General features: G+C 52.6%; 4 protein-coding genes across 8 annotated transcripts in view; 3 read left to right on the forward strand and 1 right to left on the reverse strand.

The window, feature by feature from the left end:
• Positions 1-11,611, forward strand: part of pkig (protein kinase (cAMP-dependent, catalytic) inhibitor gamma) — a 37,222-nt gene extending 25,611 nt beyond the window's left edge. The window contains exons 2-4 of one of the 2 annotated variants that reach the window (XM_077617478.1): positions 7,927-7,961; positions 10,535-10,710; positions 11,289-11,611. In XM_077617478.1, the coding sequence (XP_077473604.1) occupies positions 10,563-10,710; positions 11,289-11,389 (249 nt within the window). In that variant the 5' untranslated portion in view covers positions 7,927-7,961; positions 10,535-10,562 and the 3' untranslated portion in view covers positions 11,390-11,611. Of the gene's footprint in view, positions 1-7,926; positions 7,962-8,236; positions 9,915-10,534; positions 10,711-11,288 lie in introns of those variants that run through there. The other variant, XM_077617488.1, reaches the window with a different exon arrangement.
• Positions 588-2,525, forward strand: LOC144087132 (sterile alpha motif domain-containing protein 10-like). The gene is made up of 5 exons (XM_077617465.1): positions 588-665; positions 738-934; positions 1,836-2,004; positions 2,110-2,259; positions 2,342-2,525. The coding sequence occupies exons 1-5, from the start codon at positions 653-655 to the stop codon at positions 2,362-2,364; spliced, it is 552 nt and encodes a 183-aa protein (XP_077473591.1). The 5' UTR covers positions 588-652; the 3' UTR covers positions 2,365-2,525.
• On the forward strand, positions 2,652-7,115 carry ttpal (tocopherol (alpha) transfer protein-like). 4 transcript variants are annotated; one of them, XM_077617439.1, is made up of 5 exons: positions 2,652-3,478; positions 4,637-4,880; positions 5,219-5,412; positions 5,512-5,622; positions 6,704-7,115. In XM_077617439.1, the coding sequence occupies exons 1-5, from the start codon at positions 3,311-3,313 to the stop codon at positions 6,935-6,937; spliced, it is 951 nt and encodes a 316-aa protein (XP_077473565.1). In that variant the 5' UTR covers positions 2,652-3,310; the 3' UTR covers positions 6,938-7,115. The 4 variants fall into 4 exon arrangements, with proteins under 4 accessions (XP_077473565.1, XP_077473571.1, XP_077473555.1 ...); XM_077617445.1 differs by having other exon boundaries at positions 4,637-4,857; positions 5,512-5,630; XM_077617429.1 differs by having other exon boundaries at positions 4,637-4,857.
• Positions 11,612-11,856: 245 nt separating the features above from the next.
• Positions 11,857-14,974, reverse strand: ada (adenosine deaminase). Its single transcript, XM_077617415.1, has 11 exons — positions 14,754-14,974; positions 14,393-14,454; positions 14,181-14,303; positions 13,462-13,605; positions 13,280-13,395; positions 13,001-13,125; positions 12,838-12,909; positions 12,668-12,769; positions 12,532-12,599; positions 12,335-12,464; positions 11,857-12,172 (listed from the first exon to the last, which is right to left on the reverse strand). The coding sequence occupies exons 1-11, from the start codon at positions 14,799-14,801 to the stop codon at positions 12,068-12,070; spliced, it is 1,095 nt and encodes a 364-aa protein (XP_077473541.1). The 5' UTR covers positions 14,802-14,974; the 3' UTR covers positions 11,857-12,067.
• Between the last annotated feature and the right edge of the window lie 1,187 nt (positions 14,975-16,161).

Genomic DNA, 16,161 nt, shown 5'->3' on the forward strand with positions numbered 1-16,161 from the left:
ACGATCGTTCGTTAAATGTTTTTTTCAGTACAAACCAATGCAGGTTACTTCTACAAGCCTTAAACATACAAATGCACTTATGTAAACCTTCAATATACTTATATAGGCCTTAAACATAAATTATCATACAAAATATAGCATTGAATCAACTTAGGAACAAATTCAACTTATGAACAATCGCTGGGAACCTAACTCGTTCGTAAGTAGGGGAGCGTCTGTATTTGCGGTGACTTCTTGTTCATTTGGGCTCACGTCCTTTTCATTTTGGAGCATGGCTAGCTCACTTACCAATCATTTTCTATTCCTCTCGGGTTAGGGGTTCATAGGGTTAACCCTGGCCGTCCGCGCCGGCAAGTCGACGGCGAGGTCAGTTTGGCCGTCGCTACGTCCGGCGACAACGACAAAGGAGGCTAACACGTGCTCCTTTTGCTCGCGACACCCTCGGGCTCTGCTTTAGTTGCGAGGAGGACCTCCTTTGTCACTCCACGCTGGTTTCTGCCCTAATTATGGCTCGCCCGAGCCCCGGGCCGCACTCTCCGAAAAGTGCCCCATGTCACGTGGAGAAAAAGAGAGAGAGAGAGAGCGGGTCGGCGCTGCAAAGAGGACGCGGGACACCGTCCGTCCACCCGGTCCCACGCGGCGCGGGAGCGGCATGGCGTTGGACGGTAGGCGTCCGTCGTCCGGGCTCCTCTGGCGTTGGGGAAAGCCTGACCCACGCGTGGCCACCATCTCCGCAGCGGCGTCCAGTTTCAGTTTCTGCCAGCCAGCCGCCGAGTACCGGGCGCCACCCGACCAGCGGAAACGGCACCCCGGCGCCCGGACGGGGAGCAACCTGACCTGGCACGACGGACGGGGCCGCGGGGTGGCCGCCGCGGAGGCGGAGCCGGGTTGCTCCGTCAAGCTGCTGCGCCGGCCCGGCTCCGAGGCCCGTCAGGTAACCCCCGTCCGTACACAACTGTACACAATATCCATCCTCCTTTCTTTCATCCTTCTTTTCTATCGCCATCGAAGCTAACGATGAAAGTGGAGCCTGTCCTGTCGTATTTCCGGCATAGTCCGTCTTGAAAATGGCTTTAAATCAACACAACAATATATTTGCTTGTCCAGCTAAGTTAACGCACTGAAAGTGGCGCACGCACCATTTTCCCGGCTGTAACAGGCTTGCTAGCTTCGGAGTTGACCGCTCTTTCTTAATGATGTCAATTTTTTTCTGGAAAAGTCCGTCTGGGAAATAGCTTTGTGAGCAAATCTGCAACCAAATCCATTTGTTTTTGCCTCTGTCGGCCATTGTGGGTGGAGTTTGCCATCTCTGGCTGCCTCACTATGGCTTTGGCCCGCCTACTAGCCAATCATAGTTGGTGAAAGCAATGACGTATCTCAGCCAGCAAAATGCCAATGGCTGCGAAAAAGTATTGTGGGGTTGCCAACTCGAAATCTGATTGGTTAAAAGCAACAGTCTTGTTTAATGCAGCAGAGCCCGCAGAACTGATTGTGAAGGCTTTGAGGCAGATTTCTGATCCTGGCAACAAATAATGGCTGAAATGTGATTGGTTAAATGCTTCAATATGAAAATACACATCTGGAAGCAGTGCAAACAGGGGGGAAAAGCAATGAAAGGAAGCTAACCGGCAATTTGGAATTATTTCATAAGTATTGATAGACAAAATATAACATATGATTCAGATATTTCTTAGGCCAGCAGAGAAGGCCTCGAAGGCCCTGACGGCCCGCCACTGCTAAAATCCCTCGGGCACATTTGACGCCCGTCCAAATCCTTCCTTCCCGCTCGTGTGTTTTCCGGAGCCAAACCTTGCCGTTTTGGTGCTGTGGCTCAGTATCGGCGCGACGACAACTACGGCGCGTACAACAGCAGCCCCGCGCAGTTGAGCCGGGCCCGGCCGGCGGTGCTGTGGACGCAGCAGGACGTGTGCGGCTGGCTCAAAAAACACTGCCCTCACCACTACCTGGTCCTGGTGGAGGTCTTCTCCCATCACGCCATCACAGGTAGCCAGGAGAACGCCGGGGGCGGGGGCAGTGGCAATGAAATGTACAAAAAAAAAAAAGTGAAATCGGCTCCGGCCGGCTCCGACTCCGTTCTGACGGCGTCAGGCCGGGCGCTGCTCCGTCTGGACGGCGACAAGCTGAAGAGGATGGGCCTGGTGCAGGAAGCGCTGAGGCGCCAGCTACTCCAGCAGCTTCTTCAGCTCCAACTCCGCGAGGAAGGACGCCACCTGCGCCTGCTGGACGCGGGGCCCTCGGGTGAGGCCAGGAGAGCGCCAGGCGCCCGCCCGCCGGACGGATGCTCGCCTTTTACGCCCAAACGCCCTCTCGTCTTTGGCAGGTTTCGCCGGGAACAGGCCGTGAAGGGGCAGATTTCCGGCGCCCTCTCCGGACGAGTCGTCCCCAAGCAATCGCTCCTCTCGTCATCGATGCCTCGTCGTTTCTGGACGTTGGGACTTTGGGTTCATGCCCAACTTGGATTACAAGCTTTAAATTTAAAGCTAAAGGCCACGCTGACGTGTCAACCTTTTCTCTTTTTAATGTCCCGTTTAACTGGCTGACTCTTTTCTGCTTTCGCTGTCTTCCAAGGAGACAAATATGTTGTATTTAATTTTCTCCAGCACGAGCAATATGACACGTCCTTTCGAGCTCTGTGGTTTCCAGTTAGCTGAGATCATAGATGGCCTCTGTAAAAGGGTAGTTGCAAGATGGTGACCTTGCGATTGATATTGTTTTAGGGTAGATAAAAAAAATGCATCTATCAAAAACACTAAAATGATCTGTAAACAGAGAACGCATCCGCTTTCATCAAGATTTAAGATGTCATGTGCACACAAACAGCTTGGTTTAGGATCTCTCTGAAAATCCACAATTTAAAGACTTAAAGTCGATGAATTGAAAAGAAGTAATAAGAAGTTCTCTGACGCAAGATGGCCGCCAACGACGTTGCTCGCGCGCAGATGGGATGCGATGGTTTCCGGGCAAAACAGACGCGCAAATCAGGTGACGTCTATTAGCCAATGGGAGGGGTTACTTTTTCGACCCGGAAGTGAGTTGAGCCCCACGCTCACTCGCTAGCTAGCGATTGTTGTTATTGTGTGGGGAGTTGGCCTTTTTCCCGACAGGTCGACCGAGCGGACACAGAGACGCAGACGGAGGCGGAGGCCTTGTCTGCCAGCCCCCGCCCCAATAGCGCCTCCTTCCAGGCTGACGCAATTTGAGTCATGGAGTCGGTGGAGTGACGTGCTGCCAGCAAGCGAGCGAACTTTAAGCAACATTAGCATTATCAGCATTAGCATTAGCGAGGCCAATGGGCGAGTCGGCGTGCGTGGGCTCGAGCTGGTTGCCCGGCCCCCCGCCGCCCGTGTACGCGTGCACGCTGAGCCCCGAGCTGGTGGCCAAGGCGCGGGAGGAGCTCCAGGAGAAGCCCGAGTGGCGTCTTCGAGATGCGCAAGCCCTGCGAGACATGATCCTCAAGGTGTCCGTCCGACTCGCAAAACAAATTCCCCATCAAACGCCCTTCACTTTCCCACCTGCCTATTGACGATTTCAATGACTCAGCAGATTTGACTCATATTGCTATACTATTACGATTGGATTGTTGTTGATTTATTTTTTACGGTTTGATTACCACTTTATATTTCTCCGTCAACTTTTTTCTATGTTTATTTACTCAAACTTCCGTTCATTACATTGGGGTTGTGTATATAAATGTATATAACAGTTTTTTTTCGTTTCGTGTTTATTTTAGCCTGTACAGACGCTCCCCTACTTACGAACGAGTTAGGTTCTGATCGATTGTTCATAGAAGAAGCTATCTAATGACGATTGCAGTTTTCTTTTTTTCCATCATAAATGATGCGGTAGCACTGTATGGCATCATTCAATTGATTTGCAAACTTTGTGCAACGTTCAATATTTGGGTCCTGCTGCTTGATCTTTATGTTTATAAATGGTACCGACGGTCGAACTTTTCAAGTTGTATTCGCATGCAACGCTCACCATTTTCTCACCCGCATCAAGCTTTTTTATTATTGCCACTTTGGTTTCAAATGAAATGGCTTGGCTCTTCCTTGCACCTCCCTCACTAGAAGCCTTTCGCTTTTCACCAACCATATTGAATAATGGATGCACGAGATATTTAATGATAAAAATGTTCTTTGCGCACTGGAGATACGTTCACGCACTTCTGCATTGCAACGAACTGGGCAGAGGAAGGTGGATGCTAGGTGAGCTGAGCTATCACAGCGCCAGGCGTCGTCGGTATTAGCGGCGGAAAGAAGCACTACTCGGAAAAAGGCGCGCAATACAAAATTGAACTTACGAACATTTTTCGACAAACGCAATTTGCAGACATGTTCGTATGTACCGTTGTTCGTAACTCGAATGTTCGTAAGTAGGGGAGGGTCTGTATATAACATTGTTTTTTTCGTTTCGTGTTTATTTTAGTCTGTATTCGTTTGTTTTTATTTGAACATTCATCTGTTGGGGAGTTTTTACAATCCACCTTTTTAAATTCACCTTGAAGTTTTCATTTGTTTTTTAATGAGCAAAGACCGCAATTTTTGAAATTTGAACGTGTCCGGATGCCTCCCGTGGCGTTTCCGCCGATCATCAGCGTTTCGTTTGGCTTCAGGAGCAGCCGGATCTGCAGACTCGTCTGGACGACGCTTTCCTCCTGCGCTTCCTGCGGGCCAGGAAGTTCGACTACGACCGCGCCCTGCGCCTCTTGCTCAACTACCACGCGGGACGGACGGCCTGGCCCGAGGTCTTCCGGGGGCTCCGGCCGTCCGCCGTCAAGCACGTGCTGGACGCCGGCTTTCTCACCGTTCTGCCGCGGCCCGACCCCGACGGGAGGTACATCCTCTGTCTACGTCCAGGTGGGCATTCCGTGCTCGCCCCCTTTTCGAATTCCGTGCGGAGCGGGAGGCGCCGGGGCGACAAACGTCCTTTCCCCAAAAATGTTGGAATAATTCACTAGAAAGACGGATGGGGGTGCTTTGCCCACCCCAGGTCTAGTAGCAAAGCATCCCCGCTCCTTTGGGCCTTGCCTAATAAGGCCTTGAGTTCAAATCTACGGGGATTTGGCGCCTTCGTGTGGCTGGGTTAGGGTTTTCAGAAATTTACCGATCGCTATGGAGGTGGCAAAATGAAATTTGGCCCCCTAAAAATGGAGCATTCATTCCAATCTTGATTTCTTTGACGGTATCGAACGCAGGCAGATGGAAGGCGGAACATTACCCCTTCGTGGACAACGTGAGGGCGGTGTACCTCACCCTGGAGAAGCTGGTGCAGGCGGAGGCCACGCAGGTCAACGGCGTCGTGGTCTTGGCCGACTACAGCGGCGTGGGCGTGTCGCAGGCCTCCGACCCGGGGCCTTTCCTGGCCAAGAAGGTGGTGGCCGTCCTTCAGGTGGGACGAGGGCCGTGGGTTGGCTTTCGGGGCGGTGGCTTTTGGGCGGGCTGACCTTTGCTTTTGCCCGACCGAATGGGCGCTTTGCGGCACGCGCAGGACGGCTTCCCGGTGCGCATCAAGGCCGTCCACGTGGTCAACGAGCCCCGCATTTTCAAAGGCATCTTTGCGCTGATCAAGCCCTTCCTGAAGGAGAAGATGGCCCAGCGGGTGAGTCAGTGAGTGCCTGGCGTCATCAGACCATGTCCCACTTCTTGCATATATGTACCGTATTTTCACGACTATATGGTGCATCACATTTAAAGGCGCAGCGTCAGTAACGAGTGCTATTTCTGTATTTTAAACACAAAGGATGCACCGTTTTTTTAGACGCATATATGTTATATATTATATATGAATATCTAACCGTAATAGCGCTGGCTACCGGAAGCAGCCTATTTCCGGTTTCCGGTGCGCAGTGACTGCTGGGAAATAGAGTTCTTGCACGCTACACCCACACGCTAAAAACACGTTTTTAAAAAGGCAACGGAAGGAAAACTGAGTTCGGTTGTACTTTATTTAGCCATTTTACAACTTACTCATGTCATCATCACCCACAAATCCATCAAAGTCCTCATTTTCCGTGTCCCAATTGAACAAATGCCCAAATGAGTCATCGAAAACGCTGAGTTTTATACGTTCGTCCAGGCGGCCATAATCCAGTCGCCAATAGTAGCTAGCTGGTAACTAGCATAACTTTTCCAACTGTGCTTTCCATGCTTTGTCAAGCTGTATTGATGTCGATGTATACAGGCCACAATCCATTCGTAAATAGTAGCTAGCTGGTAGCTAGCGTAACTTTTCCAACGGCAAGCTGTATTGATGTCAATGTATACAGGCCACAATCCATTGGGTGTATTGACAAAAGAACTACTACATATCCCAGCAGTCACTGCGCAGTACTTTGTCTACAGGTAAAAATAGTAGAGTCGGTGTACCCTATCAACTGATTCATTTTATTTTATCGTGATAACAATTTTAGTATTGGTCCATATATAAAGCGCACTGGATTATTAGGCGCCCTGTCTATTTTGGAGAAAATTTCAGACTTTTATGTGCGCCTTATAGTCGTGAAAATACAGTATTTTGCCGCACTGTTTTCCCCATTTTTAATCCATGAAATTGGTAATGTTTGCCTTTGCCAGGTCCTGTAAGGTCACATTGGGCAAAAAATCAATACAATTGTCAACCCGGAGACATTTGAATGAATTGAAAAGTGCGTGAGATAAGATTTTTTTTCTTCTTGGGGCAGTACACGCTCCACAGCTCGGACCTGCGCTCGCTGCACCGACAGATCCCTCCCTCGGTCCTGCCCGAGGAGTACGGCGGCGTGGCCACGGCGACGGCGGACGCGCGCTCCTGGTCCGACCTGCTAATGGACTCGGAGGAGGACTTGGCCGCCGAGTTCTGCCGGCCCCCGGAGGAGGCGCCCGAGGACCGGCGCCAGTTCAGGGGGCCGCGCTCGCAACTCTACTCCTGTTACTGACTCCCCTCGCCTCGCCATACTATGTTAATCGCCATACTATGCCGGCCGGAAAAACTCTCACTTGGCCAAATCTGGACGACGACAACGATAGATACTATGGACAAACCTGTGAGCTGTGCCAAAATGCTTGAGAAAGAGACAGAAGAGCCGCTTTGATTAAAAACATATCTATCGCTCATTCAGTGTGAAGAATATGACATATTTGACTCATTCATTTTGTTGTAGCTATTTCATTTTGATATATTACCACTGTAGGAGTAAAACCACTGTCTTAACTCGATTACAATGAGCAAAAGGTCTCTCGTTGATCCTCCCCCCCCCCCTAGCAACAGTGTAATTATGTAGTTAAAATAATTCCGAGACTTTTTGTACTTTAAGTGTTGAAAGGACCCCAAAATACCCACACAATAAAAAAATATTATAGTTAAAGTGGCGCCACAGGGCTAACGTGACGCTCCTATTGGTGCGTTCGGGACTCGGCGGTTTCCATATTTTTGCTCACGTTAACGTAGAGCCGTACGCACCCATGAGAAGAGCCACATGTGGCTCCCGAGCCATAGGTTCCCTACCCCTGGTTTAAACCATGGTTATATTTGGATCATGACGGCCACTAAAAGTATCGCGATGTGTCGATTGGGCGCGGGCGGGCAGCCCCAATGAGGATCCTCCTTCCTTTTTGTTTTTGTTTCCAACGAGAGAGAAGAGAACAGCTGTTGGAGCAAGAGCTTTTCCCGACCTCTTGTCAGTGAGTGAACGAGCGAGCGCGTGCGTGTGTGCGTGCTCGCGCTCGCCTTAGTACGTCGTTCGCTCATTTGACGGCAGCCCAGTTCAGCTGTGTTCGGCTCGGCTCGGCTCGACTCGGCTCATCTCGGCTCGACGTCCGTTCGGGCTTCCTTTGGCTAGCTTCGACTTGAGCGGGAAAGGAGGGAAAAGACGAGGGAGCGAGTCCATGCCGGAGGGACAGCGGGGTCCTCGGAACAAGCGGAGAAGAGGAGGAGGAGGAGGAGGAGGCCTGGACACCAAGGTGAGTTAGTCCTTGTTTTGCCGCTCGCTCGCTCGCCTTTCGGGGGGAAGCGGTCGCACTCAAGTCGCTCGGGCTCTTTTGTTTCCTTCCGCCTCCGCAATCGTGGCTGGCTGGCCGAGTGACGTCGTTTTAATTGAGAGACGTCCGCTACCGCTAGCTTAGCTCCAGCCGAACCGAACCGAGCCGAGCCGAGCCTCCATTCCATCCGCGCGCGCTCCTTCTTTTTCGGGGAGGGGGGCTCGAGCGAGTAGGAAAGGGGGCGACTTGGGGGAAGCACCGAGCCAGCGAAGGGCAGCCATTGGTAGGGAACAACCCACGACCCCCCACACACACACGCACATCATCTCCAACCGACGATGGCGAAGCTGCCTAATATGGAAAAGATGTCGCTTACCGACTGACTGACTGACTGACTCTCCCGCACGGACAAACTGTTGCACATGTCCAAGTGCTCAGATGCCCATTTGTATCGTGCGGCATAAAAGGTGACGCCAAGGGCAGGCGGGCAAAGGGGCCTCCTCGCTTGGTCCCGCCTGGCAGACAGACGCAGGCTCAAGACCGCGACGGAGGCTCAAAGACCGGGGGTGGGAAGCCGGCTCGTCTCGCGCCCCACCAAATGTTTGGGGCACGAGCGCGGGGGGGTCCCGACCAAAACAGTCCGAGAAGCTTGAGTTCAGCCTGTTGCGTGGCTGGCTTTCAACGCTAGACGGAGCCCCGACCACCACCAGACGTCTTGAAACGGTGGACCGTCTCACATTTCTGGGATAGAGAAAGAACCAATCTCAGGCCATCGCCGTCAAATATGAGAGCTGACGTCGAGCGATGGCGTTTTGCCCACGGCCAAAGTTTCCCGTCGTCCCCGACGAGTCGCCGCTTCCCAAGGGAAAGGAAGGCCTCGGCCCTCCGAGTCACGTGCATCGGGGCCGTCCAAACAAACGCCCGGTCGGCAGAACGCCGAGGCGTTCCGATCGACCGCTCGGGTCGGCTAGGTCCACCTTCTGCCGCCCAAAATCTTGGAATATTTACCCCTCCCCCCGTTTTTTTGGTCAAACAAACCATTCCCTCTAGATCAGTGGTTCCCAAACTGGGGGGCGTGCCCCCCTAGGGAGGCGTAAAGAGAATTCAAGGGGGGCGTGAAGTCATCTGCTAAAAAAATGCTTAAATAGATTATAAGAATAATACAATCAAAGAACAAATATCTGCCATTAAATACATGCAAAATATAATTATAGCAGTCACTCTGACGGTCCAACCCGTTTTCTATTAACAGAGATCTGTTTTCCTGAAAAATGCTAAGAAATAAATGCAATAAAATAAAATAAGTTCGCCCAGTGCTCGTAGATATATTGTTATACACAAAAGAGATGCAAAAAAGACAGTGTCATGGCCACCTGGCTTGGTCGCATCACGAAATTTTGATCATATCTCGGGCGAATTATTCGATCGAAATGTCCGTCGTAAGACGAGAATATTGTATGACGAGCGGTCGTATGATTGTCATTTCCCCTTTGATTGAAATAAAAAAGGCAAAGTTTAGGGTTGACCAGAAAATTGTCCACATGGATCGCTAGCGCTCATTTGGTAACGCGCCACAGCCGACGCATTTCCCCGCTCGGCCCGTCGCCGCGGCCAAAGGCGACCACGACGGCGGCGCGCGTGTTTCCCGGCCGTTTTTATCCCGCCTGCGCGGAAGGACGGTGCGTAAGCAAATCAGGCAAAGTGGCCACCTGCTCCCCGCCGGCCCTCCCCTCTCTTGACGAGCTCGGGCGTATAAATAGAAGCCGGCGCTCGAATTAACTCGGCAAAGCCTGCCGGTCAAAACCAAAGGGGCAAATCTTCAGCGGCCGGGAAATGTCCGTCGGAGGCGAGTCTGCGCTCCGGCCGGATCTTTGGTGAACGCCACGGTGGTCCGGTGGTGGGCCGCTGAGGTCAAAGGTCGGTGGACCAAACTCGGTGAGAAATGAAGAATGGGATCGTCGCTAAACCCGGAGGGAGAGAGGGAGGGCTAACTCGGCAGCGCGGGGGGCGCGATGGGGCCTTTGTCGTCAACATTCCCCCAGGGGTCACGTTGTGACTTTTTGAAAGCATTTTCAGCAGCGCACCCCAATCAATTGATGCGCTAACCCGCACACGAGCGGCCCATTCCCCAAAGCCGTTCTTGATTTTTAAAAAGTATCTATACAGACGCTCCCCTACTTACGAACGAGTTAGGTTCCGAGCGATTGTTCGTAAGTTGCTCAGTGCTATATTTTGTATTATAATTTATGTTTAAGGCCTATATAAGTATATTGAAGGTTTATATAAGTGCATTTGTATGTTTAAGGCTTGTATAAGTAACACGCATTGGTTTGTACTGAAAAAAACATTTAATAACATGGAGAGAATACATACAGTACTGTATACATACATTAGAGAGAGAGAGAGAGATTGACTAGAAAGTGTTGAGGGTTAGGGAGCATTTGAAGCAAAAGTAACAATTAGCAGAGCCTGTAAACCAAAATATACCGCTTGGGGGCGGCATTTGAATGAAAAGTAACCATTTGCCAACCGTCTGTCCGTCCGTCTGCGGGCAGGTGTAATGAGAGCGCCGGTCACGGACAGATGATGGACGTGGAGACGTCGTACTCGGACTTCATCAACTGCGATCGCAGCGGGCGCAGGAACGCCGTTCCCGACATCGCCGGCAAGGGCAAAGCGGACGCCGCCGCCGCCGCCCAGGAAATGGCCGGCGGGGACTCCAAAGACGCAGGTGGGTCACCGGACGGCTCGGCCTCCTTTGGCGCCCCGCCGCCGATCTCTTACATGCCGCTCCGATTTTTCCAGCCTAGCGCTCTGCAGACGGCACGTTAGCATCTTTTGCCTCCCCGTGCTCTGCCGGAATCGTGTTTAGAAAAAAATATACGCGCCCACAAATCGTCGGTGTCTTGTGACTGTCGCGGCTCGGTCCGCGTGATTGCTAAAGACAAGGAGGTTGTGGGGGGAAGTTTAGCCACAATCTGGGTCCCAAACATGGGCACTTTTATTGAAAAGAGTGCTTGTGTTGGAACTGGTCCTGGGCGGTTCTGGTAGGTATTTTTACCCAGGAATTGTGTCTCATATGTGGGTAGATGTATATTGAAATGGCCTTCCTTCCAAACTAGCTTAACCCTAAACATTACCAGTCACCGTAACGGCAGCGGAAGCGCGTTCCGCTCGACGGCGCCGTGACGCCTTGCCGTCGACGGGCGTATTTCCCGATAAAAGCTTGCTTTTGGGCGTAGGGCTACCAGCGCGTGAAAGCCTGGCTTTTTCTCCGTTTCTAATGGGGCTCACATTTGCTTTTGTCAGGCCAGCCCGAGGCACCTTCGGCGGCGCCCGAGGCCCAGGGATCTGCCAGTCAAGAGGGTCAGGACGAGGGCGGCGGTGGCGACGACGACGGAGCGTCCTAAACGGAGGCCGGGCGGCCGTGGAAGACCGACGCTATGGACGTTTCCGCAGTTTCAGCGTGTCCTTTCTTTGTATTCTCCTCTGTCAGCATTGTCTTTTTCAATACCCGCCCCCCTTACATTTCCATCCAAGCTCGGCGTACGGACTCTATTTATTGCTAACTGTTCCGTGATAACTTTGTGATAGCCATTTTCATTGTGTAATAAAAAGCAAAAAAAATATAATCAGATGGAAGTGAAGATCAGCCTTTTGGCGACAGACTTTTCCCAAAGCGCTTTGCCCGCCGCCACCCGAAATGGCCTCACCTTTAACACTCTTCCGCACCAGATTTCATCCTTGTTAAATGGACGGTGAGCGCGCTACTGCCCCCCACTGAGCCAATGTGCAATGACACTTGATTCTTGTAAAAGTATGTTTCTCCAAGTCAGCTATTGGAGAAGCCCCGCGCTAAATTCATCTCGCAATTCAGTCGACGGCGCAATCAACTGTTTTATTGAGACGAGCCGAATCGGCGGACATTGACGGCGGTAGCGCGCCGCCTGCCGATTCGGCGTGGTCATTCCAAAGCGTCGCTGGCAGTGAAGGTGCGGGGCGCAGCTTTCTTTTCTCCCAGGGCGCGGCTGCCGTTTCCGTCGGCTCGGGGCAAGGGTCGCGCTGGCCGGCCCCGCCTTGGGCGAAGGTCAAAAGGGCGTGCTCCTCGTCATGCCGTAGGCCCGGTAGAGTCGGAGCAGGAGCTCCCTCTTCTCCGGCTCGGGTAAGAAGGAAGACGCTGCCGAACAAATGTTCTGCAAAACAACGCACCCACTTTTAGCCGTTAAAAACAAACATTTACATGTAAATTTTTCTGATTTTTTTTTTAATTTCAACCCCTCCCCCCCCAAAAAAGTGTTCGATTTTTATTTCTAACTAAAAGTACACTCGACAACGGAAGCCAACGTCTGACCGACCAGTCTCCGGAATTCCTGGCGGGTGAAGCCCATGTGGCGGCACGCCACGCCGTAGTCCAGCTGCAGCGTGGAGTCGAAGATCAGAGGGTCGTCCGTGTTCAGCGAGTAGTTGGCCTTGTCCTTCCTCAACCTGCGCAAAAGGACCCGCCCGGGTCAAGCCTCGCCAATCGCCGCCCGCCGAGCCGGCGCTCCCTCACGTGACGGCCGGATGCTCGCTGAAGTCGCCGGCGCAGGCGCCCGTCAGCCTGCTGGAGATGGGACACACCTGCCGAGCGCACGGCAATCTGGCCTAACCCCGTTGACTTGGCTCCCTTTGAATTTCACGCGGGCTACCTCAAAGTGCATGTTGGCGGCCAACAGTCGGGCATAAAGCTCCGGGTCTTCCAGGGCCCTGTAGCCGTGGCCCACGCGCTCGGCCTTCAGCACCTCCACGGCCTGCGAGCACATTGGGCGAGGCCTCAAAGGACATCCGCCACGGCCCCAGAGGAAGGCGCTCCCCGTACCTCCTTGACCACGGACGGCGGGCCCACTTCGCCCGCGTGGACCGTCCGGCGGATCCCGCAGCGCGCCGCTTCCTGCGGACGCAAGGCCGACATGCCGGAGCCCCGCGCTAGCCGACGTGCCGGGACGCCCGCGCTAGCCGACATGGCGGAGAGGAGAGCTCACCTGGTAGGCCCGCGCGTGGCCCGGGTAGGCCTGGCAGTCCAGCGACTCATCGCCCGCCAGGTCGATGGCCACCACTCCCTCGTGGCGGTACTTCTTGCACAGTTCCACCACGCTCGCCGACCAGCCTGCGCCGGGGTCAGTTTTTGCGGAATTAGCTTTCTTTCCATAGCACTTCAAAGTCCACCGCTTTAAAACAGCCGCCGGTGAGTAACGGATCCGCTTTCGGCATTCGGCGCCAAGGCCGAGCTCCTTATCTAATCTGATTGGGCGGCGGATTACTTGGCATGTGGCGCATGCAGCACAGAATGGAACGGACTTTGACCCGGAAGGCCCTCTCGCCGTCGCTCAGGCCGCGGCTGACCAGTCGGACCACCTCGTCCGGGCTCAGGTCTCCCCTGGACGGCGGGGCGGAAAGCCGTGAGGCGGGGCCCGGCGGGGGCGGCTGCGACGAGGCGCCCTACTCGGCCTGGTCCCACGGAAGGGGGTCCACGTCGGCGTTGGCCAGGAGGTGGGGGCTGTATCGGACCTCGGCGTAAATCACGCCCTGCCGGGCTTTGTCCTCCACGAACTCGTAGGCGATCCTCCGGATGGCGTCTCTGTCTCCACTGGCCCGAGAGAGAGAGAGGAAAGAAAAGAACCTCGGTCAACGGACGGGCCCGGCAGTTACCGTATTTTCACGACTATAAGGCGCGCATAAAAGTCAAAAAAAATCTCCAAAATAGACAGGGCGCCTTATAATCCAGTGCGCTTTATATATGGACCAAATCAAAAATTGTTATCACGATAAAATACAATAAATCCGTCGATAGGACAACTACGGAAAGCAGCCCCCGACTCTACTATTTTCCCGTAGATAAAGTACTGCGCAGTGACTGCTGGGATATAGAGTTCTTAATACACCCAGTTCTTCGATACAGTTAGTATGATGGCGAGCACACTAATTTGGTGCTGGCCGTCATTTCGGCTGTTTTTACAAAAGAAATCCTACCGCTAAATGTTGGCGTCAACAGAGCATTCAAAGGTAGACTGTAAACTATGTATATTATATTTAATAACTGGGAGCTTGCCGTCATTCCCGGAGGCTTAAGAACTACAACCGCGGGACCCGGCGTTTGGGAAGACTCATTTGGGATATATGGTACTTTCCGGCAGGGAAAGGTAAGGGTTAGGGTGAGCTCACGCGATGATGTGCATGTAGATGGCAAATTTGGCCAGGAAGCCGGTGAGGGAGGCCGGCTCCCGAAGGACCAGCAGTCGCCGCAACTCCTCGGGCGTGTCGGCCGGCGGACGGATCCCCCGTCTCCTGTCGGCGGCATTAAAGAGGTCGGTCACCCGGGAGGACGTCCGTCCGTCGGACGGGTCGGGGTCTTTCTCTCTTGCGCGCCTCCTCACCTGGCCACGTCGATGATGGTTTGCGCTCGGACGGCTCCATCCAGATGAACGTGGAGTTCCACCTGAGGACACCGGCGGCGGGGGGGATGACTAACGTGAAATGAGTTCAAAAAGATTGCAAGGTGGTCGTTGGTGTTTTGGACGACGATAGACGTCCGATTCAGGAAGACGGCTGAGGAATGATCTACTTTTCGACCGACTTAAAAACCAATGCGATCGAACGTTGGGGACGGAACTTGCCGTCTCATTTCCATACCGGCGGACAGCGCAAAAAGCAGCCTTTGTTCCCTCGCTCGCTTGCTCAAGGGGGCGTCAGTCAGTCGCTTTGGGATTTTTCTCGCCTCGCACGGCCGGTCCTTACCTTGGGCTCGTCGAAGACTTCCGGCCGCTGGCAACCCACCTCAGACATGCCGCTGCCTCAGAGAACAGAAGAGAAGAGAAGAGAAGAGAAAGAAACGCAGACAGAGAAAGAGAAAGAGAGAGAGAGAAGGCCACTTTGAGCAAAGTCGCTTTTCAGGTACGCCAGCCCACTTCCTGCTTTCAAAATTGCACACATCAGCGAAGTCCGGCAGCCGGTCGCGCCCCTCCCCTTCCCCGCCCACCTTGCTTTGTGCAGGAGCAGCAAGAAACACGTCACGTCATTCCGTCCCATCACTCAAGGCTATTCGTTCATCGGGTTTATGGCACACACGCGCCACTCCCATCCCAGCATGGGCAAATGATTTACACATTTAGAGTTCCCCAAAAAAATGCATAGTTATAACTTTGTTCCAAGTCCAATTTAGCGGGGAACCACGTTCAAGAGCATCTTTTGACGTTTCAAGGAGACCTTATTCCAAATTAGACTCCGTAAGGATACATTTTGAAGGTGGATTTAGGGCAAACTACGGCCCGCGGGCCTAATACGGCCCGTTAGGCTTTTTAATCTGGCCCGCCGACATTGTCCAAATTATAGTAAAAATCATGACCTCATTCATTTCACTGCAATACCCTCGTTTCCCCAATAGATAGCGCGCTAGTCTAGAAAAAGTATGTCAATGTGTGTGGGAGCTCAAACAGGAGATGAGTTCATTATTGTAGCGACTTGAAAATACTGACATTTGTGAACATTGAACTTTTACTGTGGACATCCTGACACGTGAATGAGCTGAATGTGAAGCTACAAGAGAAAAAAAAGTTTGTGCATGAAATACAAGCAAACCTTCCTTCCTTTTTTTCTCTTTATGTTTCGTATGTACTGTTGAAGGATGCCGTTTTTTTATATGTATCGTATCTTGTGCTGACCCGGCCCGTCTGTCAAATTTTTAAAGTCAATGTGCCCCCCCCCCCCGGCCAAAAAGTGTGCTCAACCCTGATTTAGGGTCACCCCCCCCCCGCCCCTCCTTTTCACATGAAACAAATAAGAAAGGAAAAGTCTTTTTTTTTCTTTTTTCTTTTTTGTATTTCCACATAGAATCATAAATATCCATACTTATAAACACTCCACGAACTGTAAAACTTTGCAAAGACAATGAGAAATGTACAAAAGAATAGACATCTCCATAGAAACGTTGAGGGTGATCGGAGCGGGCGCGGCCACGTCATCTGACGGCCGTTCGGGTTCAGTTCGGGGAGCCGGACGACTTCCTGAGCTTTATGGCTTCCCCGTAAAGGCCGGGCGGGAGTGGAAAGGAACGGAAAGGAAAGGAAAGGAAAGGGAGGGGAATGGCTTCATTTACCTTAGCGGGCGTTTTCCCCCGGCGCTTTAGGGCCTCGTTTCTTCGGCGCCC

The sequence above is a fragment of the Stigmatopora argus genome, chromosome 1 (genome assembly GCF_051989625.1).
Source record: "Stigmatopora argus isolate UIUO_Sarg chromosome 1, RoL_Sarg_1.0, whole genome shotgun sequence".
Lineage (NCBI taxonomy): Eukaryota > Metazoa > Chordata > Actinopteri > Syngnathiformes > Syngnathidae > Stigmatopora > Stigmatopora argus.

Bases quoted from the DNA above. Each gene is read 5' to 3' on its own strand.
- ada (XM_077617415.1), bottom strand. From the start codon at position 14,801: ATGTCTGAGGTGGGTTGCCAGCGGCCGGAAGTCTTCGACGAGCCCAAG. The intron at 14,455-14,753 runs GTAAGGACCGGC...CGGTGTCCTCAG, and splicing joins AAGTCTTCGACGAGCCCAAG to GTGGAACTCCACGTTCATCT. The intron at 12,600-12,667 runs GTAGCCCGCGTG...TGCGCTCGGCAG, and splicing joins CCGCCAACATGCACTTTGAG to GTGTGTCCCATCTCCAGCAG.
- LOC144087132 (XM_077617465.1), top strand. The intron at 935-1,835 runs GTAACCCCCGTC...GCTGTGGCTCAG, and splicing joins CCGGCTCCGAGGCCCGTCAG to TATCGGCGCGACGACAACTA. The intron at 2,260-2,341 runs GTGAGGCCAGGA...CGTCTTTGGCAG, and splicing joins GCTGGACGCGGGGCCCTCGG to GTTTCGCCGGGAACAGGCCG.
- ttpal (XM_077617429.1), top strand. From the start codon at position 3,311: ATGGGCGAGTCGGCGTGCGTGGGCTCGAGCTGGTTGCCCGGCCCCCCG. The intron at 3,479-4,636 runs GTGTCCGTCCGA...GTTTGGCTTCAG, and splicing joins TGCGAGACATGATCCTCAAG to GAGCAGCCGGATCTGCAGAC. The intron at 5,413-5,511 runs GTGGGACGAGGG...CGGCACGCGCAG, and splicing joins AGGTGGTGGCCGTCCTTCAG to GACGGCTTCCCGGTGCGCAT.